The sequence below is a fragment of the Schistocerca cancellata genome, chromosome 1, assembly GCF_023864275.1.
Source record: "Schistocerca cancellata isolate TAMUIC-IGC-003103 chromosome 1, iqSchCanc2.1, whole genome shotgun sequence".
In the NCBI taxonomy this organism is placed as follows: domain Eukaryota; kingdom Metazoa; phylum Arthropoda; class Insecta; order Orthoptera; family Acrididae; genus Schistocerca; species Schistocerca cancellata.
Genome location: NC_064626.1, coordinates 1,023,840,809 through 1,023,860,430, shown reverse-complemented (window position 1 = coordinate 1,023,860,430; position 19,622 = coordinate 1,023,840,809). Strand labels below are relative to the sequence as shown.

The 19,622-nt window shown below is 36.8% G+C and overlaps 1 protein-coding gene across 1 annotated transcript in view; it reads left to right on the top strand.

Moving 5' to 3' along the window:
• The window catches only part of LOC126162844 (uncharacterized), a 95,367-nt gene that overhangs the window by 51,288 nt on the left and 24,457 nt on the right, over positions 1-19,622 (top strand). The window contains exons 8-9 of the mRNA XM_049919612.1: positions 5,967-6,059; positions 9,956-10,131. Of these exons, the coding sequence (XP_049775569.1) occupies positions 5,967-6,059; positions 9,956-10,131 (269 nt within the window). The remainder of the gene's footprint in view (positions 1-5,966; positions 6,060-9,955; positions 10,132-19,622) is intronic.

The window sequence follows — 19,622 nt, the reverse complement described above, 5'->3', positions numbered from 1 at the left end:
AAATAGTTCTCTTAGTTGATCATACAAGTATTATAATCAGGTCTGATGGAGTAACTTCAACATATGAAATGTAAGTAATATTTTCTTTAAAATGGGTAACTGGTTTTTTGCAAATCGACTGTCTCTGAATGTAGATAAAACACAATACAAGCAGTTCAGTGTCATACAAGACCTAACTACTCGATTAGAAATTCTGTATGAGGAAAAATCAATAATGAAACAGAGTATTCTAAAATCTTAGATGTTCATATTGATGAGAACCTGATCTGGAAGTTACATGTTACCAATCTTAAATGTCTAAGCTCTGCAACTTTTGTATTACAGATAATATCAAATTTTGGAGATAAAAGATATAAAAGTTGAGTTACTTCCCCTGACTTCATTCATTAAAGTCTTATGGCATCATATTCTATGGTAGCTCGTCCCTAAGGAAAAAGGGATTCTTGAAAAGAAGTGTGTAATGAAGTATAGTAAGTGGTGTCCATTCTCAATTACCATTAGAAAATAATAGTAACATTCATATATTATATAGTACTGTCAAACAGGGTGATTTCAGATGGTTCTGTCATTATTTTGATTGTAACTTTCATACATATTGCTAGATTAAGTTGAATGTTATGAAAATGGTAGGGAATATGTGTAACGAATAAAATATTCCAGAACCAGAAAGTGTATGTGTGGGTATATTTATCTGATGCAGTTAAACAAAGTGTCTAAAGTCATCCCATGGATTGGGGTGATTTCAGACATATGTTTTTTAAATTTCTGTCCAAAGTTACAGTATATAGAGGGTGCATTTGGACAGTTACTGCCTTTTTAAAAAATTATACATGCCTTTTATTTGATTTTGGTGACATTTTACACATTTTAAGGTAGCCCTTTGTTACGAATAAGTGATATGGAATGATATAATGAATTTTATATATTATAGATAAGTTTTTATTTTGCAAGAATTTAAATAAAATTTATTTTTTTACGGTTCTTAACTGAAATATTAGAAACAGACAGAAACAAACAAAGTAATTTAACTAAAAGGTCAGCCGGCCGGTGAGGCCGTGCGGTTCTAGGTGCTTCAGTTTGGAACTGCGTGACCGCTACGGTCACAGGTTCGAATCCTGCCTCGGGCATGGATGTGTGTGATGTCCTTAGGTTAGTTAGGTTTAAGAAGTTCTAAGTTCTAGGGGACTGATGACCTCAGATGTTGAGTCCCATAGTGCTCAGAGCCATTTGAACCATTTGAACTAAAAGGTCAAAATAATTTTTCTCACTCATCATTCTAAATTAAGTTCCAAACACTTTAAATAAACAATTGTCTTTGAGTCTAAAGCACATCTTCTTGAAAAATGAACATTCCTCTCCTCTCAACTGGTTTAGGAAGTATTCTTGAAATTTGCAATTTTTGTACTGTGTCTTCATCAGGGACATTACGAAACACAAATATGTTTTTACTGTTCTCGTGTGGGTGCAAGGATTTCACACTTACTTCTGTAACACCAACATTTGTACCCACTCCAACATACTGCCTTGTTTGCTCCTTGTTTCCATGTTTATATATGTACTCTGCAACAAGAAAAGCCTCTTCTTTCAGCAGTAAAACTTCATTGGATGATGTGCCATTTTCACTTTCACTACTGCTAGAAGCACTGTCACTTGTTTCAGCACTGTTTTCATTTCCTTGAAAATCTCGGCCAGTGTTTGATTTTCCAGGTTGAACATCTAGATTGCAGTGGTGGCGGGAGCTACCAAGCTTATTTGGAGGATAAAAAATTTCTTTGAGCATTTCTTCAAAAGCGGAAGACCATGCATCTGCGTTGCTTTGCTAGCTCTCCTCATTATCAGACAATTTTTGTAAGACATGATCTGGATCAAAATGGATTAGGCCCATGGCGTGAAATCACCCTTTATGTTTTCCTTGGAGTTTGCTGAAATCTTAGTCAGTGTCTGCTTCAGAAGAGATGGGAAGACATCCTTGGAAATGGTCCCATGAGTGTGTTTCTTCCAATCAGTTAATACAGCTCACCACGCTGCTTTCATTGGCCTGAAGAAGCTTACATCAAGCGGTTGGAGGAGGTGCGTGCTATTTGGGGGAAGGAGAATGAATGAAATATTGTTCCTCTCACACTCTTCAATAACACCTAAAGACATGTGACTGGATAAGTTGCCTCCAATCATGACTTGGGCCCATTTTGCCTCTTCAAATAGGGCAAAGCTATTGTAAAGAACCAGTCTTCAAATACTGGCAGGTGAAACAATCCACTTTTGTTCCTATTGAAATGGGTTCCTTGTGGTCCACCTTCTTGCCAAATGTCCCACAAATACTCTGATTTGTAAAGGACCTAAGGAGGAAGCAGTTTACCATCAGCACTAGCTGCCATCATTATTGAGACCCTAGATTTTGATGAGTCCATCACTTTTTCAGCATGCTTACTCCCTCGTTTCGTAATTAACTGCTGCTTGCCTGGATCATCTGACATGTTGGTTTCATCATAGTTGATCATGTTGTTAGGTGAGAGATTTTCCGGCTTTGCCTTGATATTGGAGCAAAACATCTTAACAGTCTCTTTGTTCACTTCTGGACGAGCTCGTTTAATATTTTCGCTTAAGCGAGCGGAAAGATCTTCTGACTGTCATTTGAGGAATAAATGCACCCATTCTTCTCCTGGCAGATTATTATGAAATTTCTTTTCTTTTTGGCCAGATTTATCAAGGTAGCCTTTAACTGAATATCTAATATCCAATTTAGTGAAGGGAAATCCCCAATGTGCAAACCTCAAGATACCTTGCTTCAACATTTCTTCTTCTTCTTTATTTAGCACTGGCTGTCCTCCCATTTTTTTCAGATGTGCTTCCTGCACTTTATTTTGTAGGGTTGATTTAGGTATACCATATAAATCACACGCTTTTCTGTATGATAATTTACGACTCTAAATATCACGAACAGCTTTATCTAAAAGTTCCGGGTCATAATTACACTATACTGTAGCACCTCTCCTGCTCCTGTACGTTCTGGGCATTGTCTGAAATCACCCCACATAGTACACAGTTTTACAAAAACTGTCATTATTTTATAACCTTGCATGAGAAACTTGACAAACCTGTACAGAAATTGTCTCATTGCCGTCAGCTATTGAGCGCGTCGACAACTAGTTTTTCCATTCATCTGTAAAGAATTCGTGTTAGTATTTTGCAGCTGTGACTTATTAAACTGATAGTTCGGTAATTTTCACATCTGTCAACACCTGCTTTCTTTGGGATTGGAATTATTATATTCTTCTTGAAGTCTGAGGGTATTTCGCCTGTTTCATACATCTTGCTCACCAGATGGTAGAGTTTTATCAGGACTGGCTCTCCCAAGGCCGTCAGTAGTTCCATGGAATGTTGTCTACTCCGGGGGCCTTGTTTCGACTCAGGTCTTTCAGTGCTCTGTCAAACTCTTCACGCAGTACCGTATCTCCCATTTCATATTCATCTACATCCTCTTCCAATTCCATAATATTGTCCTCAAGTACATCGCCCTTGTATAGACCCTCTATATACTCCTTCCACCTTTCTGCTTTCCCTTCTTTGCTTAGAACTGGGTTTCCATCTGAGCTCTTGATGTTCATACAAGTGGTTCTCTTATCTCCAAAGGTCTCTTTAGTCTTCCTGTAGGCAGCATCTATCTTACCCCTAGTGAGATAAGCCTCTACATCCTTACATTTGTCCTCTAGCCATCCCTGCTTAGCCATTTTGCGCTTCCTATCGATCTCATTTTTGAGACATTTGTATTCCTTTTTGCCTGCTTCATTAACTGCATTTTTATATTTTCTCCTTTCATCAATTAAATTCAATATTTCTTCTGTTACCCAAGGATTTCTAAGAGCCCTGGTCTTTTTACCTACTTGATCCTCTGCTGCCTTCACTACTTCATCCCTCAAAGCTACCCACTCTTCTTCTACTGTATTTATTTCCCCCATTCCTGTCAATTGTTCCCTTATGCTCTCCCTAAAACTCTGTACAACCTCTGGTTCTTTCAGTTTATCCAGGTCCCATCTCCTTAAATTCCCATCTTTTTGCAGTTTCTTCAGTTTTAATCTACTGGTCATAACCAATAGATTGTGGTCAGAGTACACATCTGCCCCTGGAAATGTCTTACAATTTAAAACCTGGTTCCTAAATCTCTGTCTTACCATTATATAATCTATCTGATACCTTTTAGTATCTCCAGGGTTCTTCCATGTATACAACCTTCTGGAGGAAAGTATTCAACCCTAAAATCCTTTGAGCCCCTGTCCAGTGATGTAAAGAACTTAATAGTTGATAAAATTAACTTTGAATTTTAACTGAATTCACATCTGCCTGACAACTTCTTCTACTCCATAGGATAATTTCTGAATATGTATTAGTATTATGTGTATGCAACAGAGAAAGAGAGTGAGAGAGAAAGATTAGCACAATTGAGTGTGTGTGTGTGTGTGTGTGTGTGTGTGTGTGTGTAATTAATTATGGGCATAAGAACAGTTAATCCCTGGACAGTCTCAGATTCTCCAACAATTTTCTCGCATAGTAGCCTTCATGTCATCTGTTGTTTGTGCCTACATCTGCTGTTGCCTAGACAGTAGAAAGTTTTTGTCTGACTAATTTATTAATCTAAAAGATAAAGTGAAGTTGTTAGTGAACTTGGATCTTTATGACAAGCAATGTTTTTTCTTAGTGACAGTATTTGAAGTTACGTATACCACATTATTGACAGCAGTGCATAAGGACTACTGCCCACAAAGTTGGTTTCAAATCCTATTAAAAAAAGTTAATTATCACTTATTGTTTTTGAAATAATTTACTGGTGCTTTTATCAAGTTGATATCTTAATGTTTGCTATTATAGTGTATGCCATAATATGCTGCTGCTATAAAGTCTCCTTGTGATTCCAACCAGTTCAATTTTTAGGCTGTCCAAAGATTGTAAGGTAACAGGAGATAATATGGAACTCTTTCAAGTAATTTAAAATTTAAAGCACAGCAGCATAGATAATATGCTGGGCAAAATAGACCGGAAAATACTTGTTTTGTGTTTTGATGGGCGTTGTAGTTCCGTTGCATAGTGTTTTGGTTTTCTTCTAATTGCAACGAATTATATAAGTGTGGTGATAATTTGTAAAATTATATAATGTATTTAGGTTTAAGTATTTATATATTATAAAATATTGTAAATGAATTGTGGCCATGTTTAGCGATTATTTTGACTACTGTAGTGTCATGTGACCCAACTCAGGACTGTGGATATGAGCGGGAAAATCGGGGTCTCTGGTCGTTGGCCGTTGTGGTAGAGAGTTGGGAGTGGCAAAGTGCCGCAAGTGTAAGCATGGATGCCAGGGTACGCGAAGGAACAAAGTGAAAGTGTGTGGGTGTGAGACAGTGTACGAATTGCACTGATTATTATTTGTGAAGTTAAAAATGCATGGCCACAACATTAAAGTGTTTCTTTTGAATAAATAAGTTTCAATCTGAACGTATATAGTTCAATTCACTGCTCTTCAAAAGCCAGCCAATATCTGACTCAATAATAGGGGCACAAATGCAACCGTTTACTATCAACCCCCTTTACAGATGAGCCACGTGAAAAAATAGGTAGTAAACGAGCCCAAGTTCAGTTGCAAGATTTCAGGAAGAATCTCCTGCTTTTGTTTGGGGAAGGGAAGATAGCATTCCCTTAACTTTGTCAGACGCCATGTAAATTCATGTGTTGGGAAAAGAACAAATAGGTTAGAGTTTAACAGTGAGGGCAATTGAGATGAAACTGACTGGGGCTCCTTCACACAAACCATCCCACTGTTTGGATGAAGTAAGTTAACAGAGCTAGAAAAATCTAAATCTTGATGGATATTTGAGTGCTTGCACCTCCTACGTGTGATGGGAAGCACAATGATCTTCTACAGCACCACAGAAAGTTACCAGTTCTTTTAACATATTTTATTTATCTAATTACAGATTGAAAGAAATCCACTATCCCAAAATTTACACAAACTGGAATTGGTACCAGAATTTCTCTCATTAGAAGAGGGCTTAGAAGGAGCTTTAGAAGTAAGTAATGATGTGATTTTTATCTAACTTTAACATTCATTCACTCTCTATGTTTTGTAGATGCCACCCTGAGGGAGATCACTCATGACATGATACAAGTGAAACTATGGATTACTGCAGAACTGCTCCCTATTTTCATATAAGACACAAAAAACTGTCATTACATTGGTTTGCTAAACGCTATTTACGCTTAAAAAGAATCTGTATTTGTGTTACTGCACAGTTACTCTTCATCTACTATGACATTTTTAACAATAATACATTCTGGGTAAAAGGTTTTTAGTTAACTTGCCACATTAAATTCATAGAAAGTTTTTATCAGATTTTTGACACAGCAAATTAACCAAGAACATTTCATCCAAGAAAAGTCTTGAAAAACTTTGTAGCTAATCATCTTTACCAATATAAAGAAGACTTACTCACACTGATGATTGTTTCTTTAGGTGCTAACATGAATGTTTGGAACCAGAATCAAACTCTTCCTCTTAAGAGCTCTCCCAAGGTTTGTTTTAGTTGATGGTTTGGCATTTATTTATTTATGGATTACCTTCCTGTTTCCACAGTTGTCAGCTAACCTAAGGGAGAAAATCTGTGTCTGCAACCTGTCTGAATTATGTAAACTTTGTTGTTATTTGTTATGATATTTTAGCTGTTTGTGGTGTATGTTTTATCAGGTGGAGATTGGTAACCAGTTTGTCATTTGTCTAAGCATGTGTGGAAGACTGCCTAAAAACTGCAGCTATGGTGTATTGTGTGCAAGTCAAGGGACCATCAATTAATTGTGTGGATTTGAGCAATGTCTGATTCACATTCCTGTTATGCTGCATGTTATCCCATATGAGCAGGTCATGCAGAATTCCATGATGTTATTTGGACAACTGTTACCTGTTTCACATCAGACACTTTTGTCCTTTTCTACCTGTGTGCACTGTATCTGCAGCGTGAATAGAACGTTACCTTAATAATCCGGTACTCTTGTTGTGATCTTCAGACAGACAACAGTTTGTCCAGCTAGTTTATAAACTGTAATAACTCACCATTTCTATCCATAATTATAACACACTCACCACACCTATAAACCAGCCAAGACCTCCTTGTAACTTCTGTGCTGATGGTAAATAATGACCAGTACTATTAACTGCAAACTATACATATGCCATACTGTGCAACTATTTTATTACTTTTTCATGTACTTATTGTTAATTATCTGTTTGATTATTTATTTGTCATTCACTGAACTATGTAGTTTATTTATCTTGTAATTGATCTATTAGTAAGCTTCTTGTTGTTATTTACATTTGCACAAATATGTATTGCATCCATCCTGGATTATTATATTGTACTTAATAAAATTTGTAATGTCAAAGTTTATATTATTATTATTATTATTATTATGTGAACACTGACGGCACCAGTTGCATGTAAATATGCTCAAGAGTGGAATAAAACATTTGTATTTGTAAAAACTCAACCATAACTTTTGCTAGGGCTTCTATTACATCTCATTGTGCATTGAGGTGGAGGATCTCCCATGCACACTCTTACCTTTATTCTTCATCTTCTGTGATATTCCACCATTAACTCAAACTACACAATATCTCAGTCTGTCACTATGCCAATCATATATGCAATTCTGCATCCTGAGTTCAGGATCTGTTCCATGCAAACAGCCTCTATTATTGCTTGGTATTTTTCATTTCATAACAAGTGAAAGAAAACTCATCATATACTGCATATAATTATTGCACAGTGTTCTGTGTGGGTATGACAATTAATCAGCTCCCCACCCAAAAAAATGGGCAGTACACAAAACTACAAATTTAATTACATTAAATGTATTCAGAACTGTGAATAGGGACAACCATTAGCTGTAAAATGGAATGACAAGGAAAATTTGAGGCGGACTAGGACTCGAACCTGGATTTCCCACTTATCATGAGCAGTTGCCTTACCATGTGGCTAGCCACACACAGCTCACAGCTAGACCCAAACTTTCATATGTCATCAACCATGCACCTAAAAATGGTGCTCATACATCCATTATGTGTATTTCCGTATAGGTGAGACATTTTACTTGAAAATCACTTGCTCAGTGTCGATGGATAAATAAATTTGATTTATTTCATAACAGTTGTAGCTGCCACAGTGCTTTTACATCGTAACTCAGAATAATACAGGCACTAAAATATTGTACAAACGTAATTGCCCAGTTGCCGGACAGATTGCTCACCACAATATTGATGTCTTAAATAGCTCCATTAATATGCTCCCAATTTTGACTCGCCCTCTCTCCTGCCCCAACAACAGCTCCTCTGAATAGTGTATTAAATGTTGGCTAGTCTTCATCTTTGACTACATCCTTCTCTCACTCTTACTAGCTTCCTACAGCTTTGCCTGGAGCTTATGGGCACACAGTGCTGAGGTTATCAGAATACAGCTTTGCCCTCACCTTTTGATCTCTCTTCACGTCACAAACTTCTAGCCCATTCTTCTCCTACACTGAGATTTAATTCCCTTTTCTGTGCCTTTTCTCTCTCACACACATCCTGTCTCATGAAATGTATTTTTGGTTGTGAATACGGACTACCATCAGCTGTATAATAGAATAATGACAATGAAAATTTGTGCCAGGCTGGGATTTGAATCCAGATTTTCCGCTTATCATCAGCAGTTGCCTTGCCACTTGGCTATCTGAACATGGCACTGCAATATCAAATACATAACATCTCATAAGTTTTGTAATTATTATCAGTTTTAGAAGACATTTGCCACTGCCACTAAGAGCCATTTGTTCCCCACCTATTCTGAAATGAAATACTCCTCCAACCTTCCACGCTATGCACATTTTTCTACCTTCTTCATGTTCTAATCCAGTCCTCTAGCCTCACATCTGTCTGCCCAGACAGGCATTAATAACCAGTTTCAAGAACTTCAAGAATTTCAAGGATTTTATTCACCATAGATCATTTTACAATGATATTGGCTTCGTCATACAAGATGTACTAGTACATACAGAATAACAAAATAAACTTCTGTCAATACATTATAAATACATTTGAAGCATGGCAGTGTACCAAATTACAAAGGATAGCTTTTAAAAGCTAACACAACAAGCTATATTATAATCTAATATAATATGGTATTTTATTGTTTATAGTATAAACTTTGTAATTACACACGATTAACCACAGCACAAAATAATATGTTTAACTACAGACAACTTTTAAATGCTTATATTCTCCTCAGGCATCTCAAAGAATTCTTTAATGTCATAGAATGGATGATCTGACAGCCAGCTGTACCACTTAATTTTAAAAGAATTTGTATCCATAGACTGAACATGAATTGGCAGTTTATTGAACATTTTGAGTGGGTTAACTTTGTGGGAATTTCCTGTTCTCGCTAATCTGTGGCGCGGTATGTCTAAATTACCATTCAACCTGGTGTTGTGTTCGTGTATTTCCTTTCTGGCAATACATTCTGAAATATTATTTTTAATATAGAGTACAGACACATAGATGTATAAATTTATAATTGTAAGTATTCTGAGTCTGGAATGTGTGTGTGTGTGTGTGTGTGTGTGTGTGTGTGTGTGTGTGTGTGTGTGTGTGTGTGTGTGTGTGGGTGGGTGGGTGTAAGGCAGGATAAGAGTAAACACATGAAAGTTAATGTGATTTTCTAATCATAAATGCAGCTGCACTTCATCTGAAGGGAAGTACTTGTTTCTCCTTATTTCTTGTTTGTTATTTAACAGGTGATCACTTTTTAGTCAAAATACATTGTTATATGTAATTTTTATGGTCAGTTAGTTATAAAGAAGCGAAAAACAAATTTTAATAAAAATATTCACTATGAGTGACAGGAAAAAAAAATTTACTTGTGATTATGAATTTCAGGGGACTATTGCTTTTTCATGTGGTCAAGTTGATGCCCATACATACCTACAAAACAGCCAACACTCAGAAGAAAGTCTGTGTGGTTTAGGTGAAATTCCTGTTGTCAGTGGTGTTGGATATCAAAGAAGTTTTGCACTGAGACACAATTCACCATTAAGAAAAGCATTTGATAAAGGGTAAGCAATGAGCAGAATGCTACATTCCTACTGCATCTCCACCTGGAATTCACTCATCATTTAACAATTCTAACCTATCTCAGCACCAAACATGCCACCAATGTTTGAGCAAACCTGAGACTGCACTGATGTTCTAAAATGTGGCAACATGCAGTTGCTGTTTGGTATTAATCACAGATGGCTTATTTCATTTGATTAAGACTTTATATCACAATATTTATCTTGTGTTTTAACTTCAAAGATGAATGAAATCCATGAAGTTTCTGTATATGTACACCCTGTCTAAAAGGACTACAGTTCATCTTATGTACCTGCAAGTATGATAATACATATTCATACAGTCCCTCACATAATTTTAGATGGCTACTTAATCCCACAGTGTTCTCTTTTTTCATTGGCAGCACACTATCTTTATTATTAGGAAATGTTTCAGTGCAGGTGAAAGAATGTCATCATACTTTTTTTAACTTGGAAATATATATGAACAGATAATATTTAGCGAATTTTTTTCTGTGAAACAACTGAGAATGTCTGAAACAATCTATTGTTGTCATTTTATAATAGTTTTTATGTGTCTATGTAATACATGCTACAAATTGCAAACAATGCATATCCATTGAATTTTGTATTTAATTTACACCTTTATACTGAATAACACTTATATCAGAGAAAAATGAAAAAAAAATAACACACACACACACACACACACACACACACACAGTGATTGTGGGAAGTACAGGATTCAAGACAATGCTTCAAAGGTGCATAAAATGGATCATGCAGCAACACTATGTTGTGCATGAAAATGCTGAGGCAATGACAGTTGTGTCTGACTTGCAGTCATTTCTAACATTGGACTGGTGAATAAAAATTGGAGACAATCCAGAGTAGTGTTACCCAAACACATTCATACAAGTAACTGAATTAATTCACGGTCATTTAGTGGACCTGCAAGAAAATGGATTCTTCTTCTTAAAAGCTGGCCAACTTAGTGGGTGTAAGTTGTCAGCCAGGTGTTAAAGTTGGGTAATTATCCAAAGAAAATTTACATTTTCATTGACCTGGTTCTCAATGGTAGTGGCATATAGTTTAATGATTGGATAGCCACATCAAATTACCATCTAGTACTGCTCATACAATAAATTAGAACAAATTATGCAGCCAGGACATCATCAAACACTGCCAGCTATTAATTGCTGGAAACTGAATTACAAGTAAATCTACATCTACCTCTGCATTTAGATACATACTCTGCAAGCCACCATACAGTGCATGGTAAAGGGTATCCTATATCATTACTGGTCATTTCCTTTTCTGTTCAACTTGCAGAGAAATTGACAGTCTATATGCCTCCATATGACCCACAATTTCTCATATCTTGTCTTTGTGATCCTTCTGCGAAATGTATTTTGGTGGCAGTAGAATCATTCTATTATCAGCTTCAAATGCCAGTTCTCTAAATTTTCTCAGTAGTGTTTCTTGAAAAGGATATTGACTTCTCTCCAGCCATTCCCATTTGAATACCTGAAGCATCTCCATAATACTGGCATGTTGTTCAGGCCAGTGAGTACAAATCTAGTAGCCAGCCTCTGAATTGCTTCAATGTCTTCCTTTAATATGATCTGGTGCGGATCCCAAAAATTCAAGCAGTATTCTAGAGCAGTTTCTTTTATAGATGAACCATGCTTTCCCAAAATTCTCCGAATAAACTGAGTTCAGCCATTCATCTTCTCTACCAGAGTCTTCAAATGCTTGTTTAATTTCATACTGCTTTGCAGTATTACATCTGGATATTTAAATGATATGACTGTGTCAAGCAGGACACTACCAGCACTGTATTTAAACATTAGAAGTTTGTTTTTCCTACTCATCTGCATTGACTTACATTTTCTAAATTTAGAGCTATCTGCCATTGTCACATCAACTATAAATTTTGTCTAAGTCATCTTGTATCCTTCTACTGTCACTCAACAATGACACCTTCCCATACATCACAGTATCATCACCAAACAGCCACATATTGTTGCCCCACCTGTCCACCAGATCATTTATGTACATAGAAAATAACAGCAGTCTATCACTCTTTCTTGGGACACTCTTGGTGATATCCTGGTCTCTGATGAACACTCATCATCGAAGGAAATGTGCTGAGTTCTATAACTTGAGCCACTCACATATTTGGGAAACTATTCATCATGCTTGTACCTTTGTTGACAGTTTGCAGTGGGGCACTGTGTCAAATGCTTTTCAGAAATCTAGAAATATGGAATGGAATGCCTGTTGCTGTTCATCCTTAGTTTGCAGTATACCACATGAGAAAAAAGTAAGCTGAGTTTTGCATGAGCGATGCTTTCTGAAACCATACTGATTCATGGACAGAAGCTCTTTGTTCTGAAGGAAATTTGTTATATTCAAACTCAGACTATGTTCAAGACTTCAGCAGCAAGCCAATGTTAAGGATATTGGTCTTTAATTTTGTGAGTCCTTTCTTTTACTCTTCTTATATACAAGAGCCACCTGCCCTTTCTTCCAGTCTGTAAGACTTGGTGCTTGGCGAGAGATTCATGATAAATGCAAGCTAAGTAAGGGGCCAATATCATAGATGTGTGGGCCACCTATCTTACAAAGCTTTTATATACAAAATTAGGCCTACTGACATTAGTAAAAGATACTGTGCAATTATTATTATTATTTATTTATTTTTTACAAGAAAATTTTGTTGTATGCCCTCATCTGTCACAATTATATGAACCTCAAAATCAAGTGATCAGTGTTAAAAACAATTCAGTGGGACTTTTGACATTGTTTGTCCTCCACAAGAGAATCAAGATCTGGATTAAAATTGTTAATTTTAGCCTCAAATTACTCTCTACATTCAGTCTATTTCTGTACTTATTTTTTGAGAAAAGTAAGGTTGAAAAGGCTCGTTCACACAGATAGGTCCTCTAAAAGCCCATCAAATACTTGCCAAACACTTATCCCAGATGAGACTGGTGGTGTGTGTGTGTGTGTGGTTTTTTTTTGTTTTTTTTTTTTTTTTTTTTTTTTTTTTTTTTTTTTTTTTTTTTTTTTTTTTTTTTTTTTTTTCAAAAAATGAGTTTAGAGACTGGTTACATGATATTTCAATTAACATTAATGAGTCGTCTTCAGATGATGAAATTTCTTCAAAGGGCTTTCTGATCCATTGAATTTCACCCTCTTTTTTAGGAAGTAATTCCTAAAAGAAACATGAAAATACTTAGATATTGCTGTAGTAAGTCTAGTTGGTTGATTTCTCATTCATATGACTGAAGAACAAAATGTATAATTACAGTTTAAGATAAGTAACTAAAATCAGTTATTATTAGTTTTGAAAACTGCATGTTCAAAAAATTAACAGTTCTAAATAAAGATACTGTTTAAAGGAAATTAGTGCTCTGTTATGATTGTAGCTGATATTTTATCAATTTTGATTTTGTTGGTTTCCAGAAAATCATGTTAGAGTGAAAATATGCCAAAGGAATCTTGTTACATTTGTTGACCCCATGGTTGAAGTTTCATTAATGTTGCTTCTGCTTTATCTTGCAGAGTTATTAAGAATGTTAAAGGCACCAAAAATATATGCCAGTATGCCAGCCATGTACATACAAGAGACGGAGCAGTGCTGTAACTGGGCCATGATTCCACTGATGTGGCTAGAAGTATTGTTGTAGGAATTTACATGGCAGTGTTCACACTCGTCCTTGGCATGACCATGACAGTGCAAACTATGCTTACTGTCACCATGTCTATGTGTCACTCATTGTCTTCAGTTTCATATTAACATATCCCTTCTTTAATGAGTTTCCTTATGTTGTCACAAAAATTCTGAAACACTGTTAGATGTATTTTGACCCATTGGGAAATTGCTCATACAATATTAAATTCTAGTTGTAAAAGTGTACCTCAGTTGTTAGAGATTTTTTATGCCTCCATTGTTAATGATTACCCATCAGAGCTAGAAATTTTTAAGAAAATATACAGAGAAAATAGTATTTCAAAGTCGCTACAACCTTAGTCATTGCAGTCATCCATACAGTTTGAGATGTATCTCTTTGCCTTCAAACCTCATTATCTCCGCATGTGCAAACAGAATATGCTTGCATTAATGTTTCTTCTGTTGCAGTTTTGTAAAAAACTGTCGAAGACAGTGAACAATACACACATGTGTCAGATGCCAGCTATAACAGTGCATAAATTATATGCAGACTGACTTCTCAGTGTATTCTGAAATTTTATCCATAAAAATTAAAGGCAATATTCAGCAACAGTTTTCTCTTTTTCTCTCTCTCTTTCTTTATTTTGCAATGACTTAGCTATAAAAATTATTGTACATGCCACAATTCAGTATCTGAATATCAGTTCTACAAACTTGCATAAATACGGATTCTATTAACAGCCAAATATATGGAAAAGTCCGTGAATACTATATCAGCATCATCTCCACAGGAACTGAGTGAGGTGATATAGTAGCTGACACCTTGAATTTGCATTCAAGACAACTGGGTTCAGTTCTTGGGTTAGCCTTTCAGATATCAGTTTTCTGCAGTCACCCAAGCAAGTGCCGGTATGGTACCTTAAAAGGGCCATGCCCACCTCCTTCCCTGAAGTAGTATGAAATTCAAGCAAAGCTCCATCTCTAGTCATCTTAGCTGTGTAGCAGTGGATGGGAGGTAGCATAACAATCTTCTTCCCTCCTTTCTTGTTGTGGCTGGATATTGAATGAGCAATTCAAGCAAGTCATCCTTGTGAACAATTGCATCTGACAAACTACTAACACAACAAATTACAATCAGATTGTGGCATGTTATGTGTTAAAGCCATGAGCAAACAGCTAAGGCTGCACATTAGACATGTAGTGCAGTCTGTAGGTGTGCAGATTTTATTTTATTTAATTTATTTTTTTTTTAAAGGAGGGGCAGGGTAGATTTGATATGATAAAATGGACCATTACCTGGTGAATGGTATAGGATAGCTATAGTGCATTTTGACTCTTATTTAATTCTGTACTCACTGACCCTGACAACTGATGAGTCAAAACCCTGAAGCTTCCAATAATTTTTATATTGTCTTTTGAATCTTGACTAGTGTTCACGGCCCAGTGCCACACTGCCCATGGCCTTTAAGTTGGCCGTGGCCCGTGGGTTGGGAATTGCTTTTGTAAAACCAAATTGGAATTCCATTTGGACTTGTTCACTTATTTGCTTTCAACTCTTTCAACTGTTTCTTTATGCCAGGGATGCCTATTACTATGTCATCCATACAGGATTCTTTGTGATAGTCACATGATGGTATGTTTGTATGATTCTCCTGTGTGAAGAATGTTATATGCAAAATTTAAAGCTTTGGCTTTCCTTTTGCTGTCACACCAGACTACTCAATGAGTGACTGGATAGAAACCTCAGAGCCCCTTAGCAATTTCATGTAGAACCAGAATTTTCACAGATTCTCAGTCAGATCTTTTGCTAAGGTATAACGGCAGTAGTTGTTGCATGTTTCAGGCATAGATCTTTTTATAGAACATGAATCTCTACTAACTTTTGACAGTCATCATTTGCATGCTGTTTTTTGAACAAAGAGTGCAACAGCCATTTCTTCCTCAGCATTTTCTGAATTTCATCGTTAAACCACGACAGGTCTTTTCCATCCCTAATCCACTTACTTGCCACATACTTCTCCAGAGCATGATTTACAATCTATTTAAACTTTGCCCATAATTCCTGTACATCCATCAAACCAGAACTTAATGATGTCAGTTCATTGTCTAAGTGAGATGCTAACAACTGCTTATCTGCTCTTCCAAGTAGAAACACTCTCCTAGCTTTCTTGACTGATTTATTAACTTTAGTTACCATAGTTACTATGTGCCCCTTGGCAGATTTCTCTCACATCTAATTACTATGAAGGCTGTGTGAACTGAAGTAATAAAAGACTCAAATGAAAGGTTAATGGCTCTCAGCTATGTTTAGTAATGAGAGCAGACCTGTACCTGGTGACAGTGATTTTCATTTGCAAGTCCAGCTTCAACCACCATAATGGCAGCTGGAAGAATGTATCAGTTAACAATACAGGAACAACTCCAGGCATGATGTTGTTATGAGCCATGGTATTGTATGACTGAATTCCTCTGATTTTTGTTAAGAGAACACTAATCACAAAAGTACATCCAAGTCATCTCCAGCTTAATCCGTTGTCATCCTTATACAGTGACTGCAACTGAGAGAGGTGGCACAATGGTCACCACATTGGATTCGCATTTGGGAGGATGATGGTTCAAATTCACATCTCACTAACTAGATTTAGGTTTTCTGTGATTTCCCTAAATTGCTAGAGTCAAATGTCAGGACAGTTCCTTGAAATGGGCATCACTGATATCCTACCCCATCCTTTCCTATTCTGAGCTTGCAATTTGCTTTTATGACCTCAAAGTTGATGGGGCATTAAAATCTAATCTTCCCTTCTTCCTTGTAGTGTTTTGGAGATGTGCTCTACCAACTGAGCTACCCAAGCATGATTCACGCCCCGTCCTCACAGCTTTATTCTGCCAGTACCTCGTCTCCTACCTTCCAAACTTTACAGAAGCTCTCCTACAAACCTTACAGAGTTAGCACTCCTGAAAGAAAGGATATTGTGGAGACATGGCTTAGCCGCAGCCTGGGGGAAGCTTCCAGAATGAGATTTTCACTCTGCAGCGGAGTGTGTGCTGATATGAAACTTCCTGGCAGATTAAAGCTACGTGCCAGACCGAGACTCGAACTCGGGATCTTTGCTTTTCACAGGCAAGTGCTCTACCAACTGAACTACCCAAGCATGACTCACTTTGATTATGAAATTGGAAATTTTTAGAAAAATAAAATACTAATGGAAAATAGAAAAATTGTTGTTGTTGTTGTGGTCTTCAGTCCTGAGACTGGTTTGATGCAGCTCTCCTTGCTACTCTAGCCCGTGCAAGCTTCTTCATCTCCCAGTACCTACTGCAGCCTACATCCTTCAGAATCTGCTTAGTGTATTCATCTCTTGGTCTCCCTCTACGATTTTTACCCTCCACGCTGCCCTCCAATACTAAATTGGTGATCCCTTGATACCTCAGACCATGTCCTACCAACCGATCCCTTCTTCTAGTCAAGTTGTGCCACAAACTCATCTTCTCCACAATTCTATTCAATACCTCCTCATTAGTTATGTGATCTACCTATCTAATCTTCAGAATTCTTTTTTAGCACCACATTTTGAAAGCTTCTATTCTCTTTTTGTCTAAACTATTTATCATCCACATTTCACTTCCATACATGGCTACACTCCATACAAATACTTTCAGAAACGACTTCCTGACATTTAAATCTATACTCGATGTTAACAAATTTTTCTTCTTCAGAAACGCTTTCCTTGCCATTGCCAGTCTACATTTTATATCCTCTCTATTTCGACCATCATAAGTTATTTTGCTCCCCAAATAGCAAAACTCCTTTACTACTTTAAGTGTCTCATTTCCCAATCTAATTCCCTCAGCATCACCCGACTTAATTTGACTACATTCCATTATCCTTGTTTTGCTTTTGTTGATGTTCATCTTATACCCTCCTTTGAAGTCCTTTGCTGTCTCTGACAGAATTACAATGTCATCAGCGAACCTCAGAGTTTTTATTTCTTCTCCATGGATTTTAATACCTACTCCAAACTTTTCTTTTGTTTCCTTTACTGCTTGCTCAATAAACAGATTGAATAACATCGGGGAGAGGCTACAACCCTGTCTCACTCCCTTCCCAACCACTGCTTCCTTTCATGTTCCTTGACTCTTATAACTGCCATCTGCTTTCTGTACAAATTGTAAATAGCCTTTCACACCCTGTATTTTACCCCTGCCACCTTCAGAATTTGAAAGAGAGTATTCCAGTCAACATTGTCAAAAGCTTTCTCCAAGTCTTCAAATGGTAGAAACTTAGGTTTGCCTCTCCTTAATCTTTCTTCTAAGATAAGTCGTAGGGTCAGTATTGCCTCACGTGTTCCAATATTTCTACGGAATCCAAACTGATCTTCCCCGAGGTCGGCTTCTACCAGTTTTTCCATTCATCTGTAGAGAATTCGCATTAGTATTTTGCAGCTGTGACTTATTAATCTGATAGTTCGGTAATATTCACATCTGTCAACACCTGCTTTCTTTGGGATTGGAATTATTATGTTCTTCTTGAAGTCTGAGGGAATTTCGCCTGCCTCATACATCTTGCTCATCAGATAGTAGAGTTTTGTCAGGACTGGCTCTCCCAAGGCTGTCAGTAGTTCTAATGGAATGTTGTCTACTCCCTGGGCCTTGTTGCGACTCAGGTTTTCAGTGCTCTGTCAGACTCTTCACGCACTATCATATCTCCCATTTCATCTTCATCTACATCCTCTTCCATTTCCATAATATTGTCCTCAAGTACATCACAACTTGTATAGACCCTCTATATACTCCTTCCACCTTTCTGCTTTCCCTTCTTTGCTTAGAACTGGGTTTCCATCAAAGCTCTTGATATTCATACAAGTGGTTCTCTTTTCTCCAAAGGTCTCTTTAATTTTCCTGCAGGCAGTATCTATCTTACCCCTAGTGAGATAAGCCTCTACATCCTTACATTTGTCCTCTAGCCATCCCTGCTTAGCCATTTTGCACTTCCTGTCAATATCATTTTTGAGATGTTTGTATTCCTTTTTGCCTGCTTCATTTACTGCATTTTTGTATTTTCTCCTTCTATCAATTAAATTCATTATCTCTTCCATTACCAAAGGATTTCTGCTAGCCCTCGTCTTTTTACCTACTTGATCCTCTGCTGCCTTCACTATTTCATCCCTCAAAGCTACCCATTCTTCTTCTACTGTATTTCTTTCCCCCGTTCCTGTCAATTGATCCCTTATGCTCTCCCTGAAACTCTGTACAACCTCTGGTTCTTTCAGTTTATCCAGGTCCCATCTCCTTAAATTCCCACCTTTTTGCAGTTTCTTCAGTTTTAATCTACAGTTCATAACCAATAGATTGTGGTCAGAGTCGACATCTGCCCCTGGAAATGGTTTACAGTTTAAAACCTTGTTCCTAAATCTTTGTCTTACCATTATATAATCTATCTGAAACCTTCTAGTATCTCCAGGGTTCTTCCATGTATACAGTCTTCTTTCATGTATCTTGAACCAAGTGTTAGCTATGATTAGGTTATGCTCCGTGCAAAATTCTACCAGGTGGCTTCCTCTTTCATTTCTTAGCCCCAATCCATATTCACCTACTACATTTCCTTCTCTTCCTTTTCCTACTTTCGATAGAAGAATAAGGGCTCTGAAATTATATGTATCAATTTAGCAAAATTAATCTATAAGCTTGCTGTAAATTTCTCTTACATGCGTTCAAGATGAATCCTAAATTATGACTATTTCTTTATGAAAATTGTTTCCAAGTAAACTAATTATACTACTGTTGTGAGAAATCAGGAAATTACTCAACGAATAAT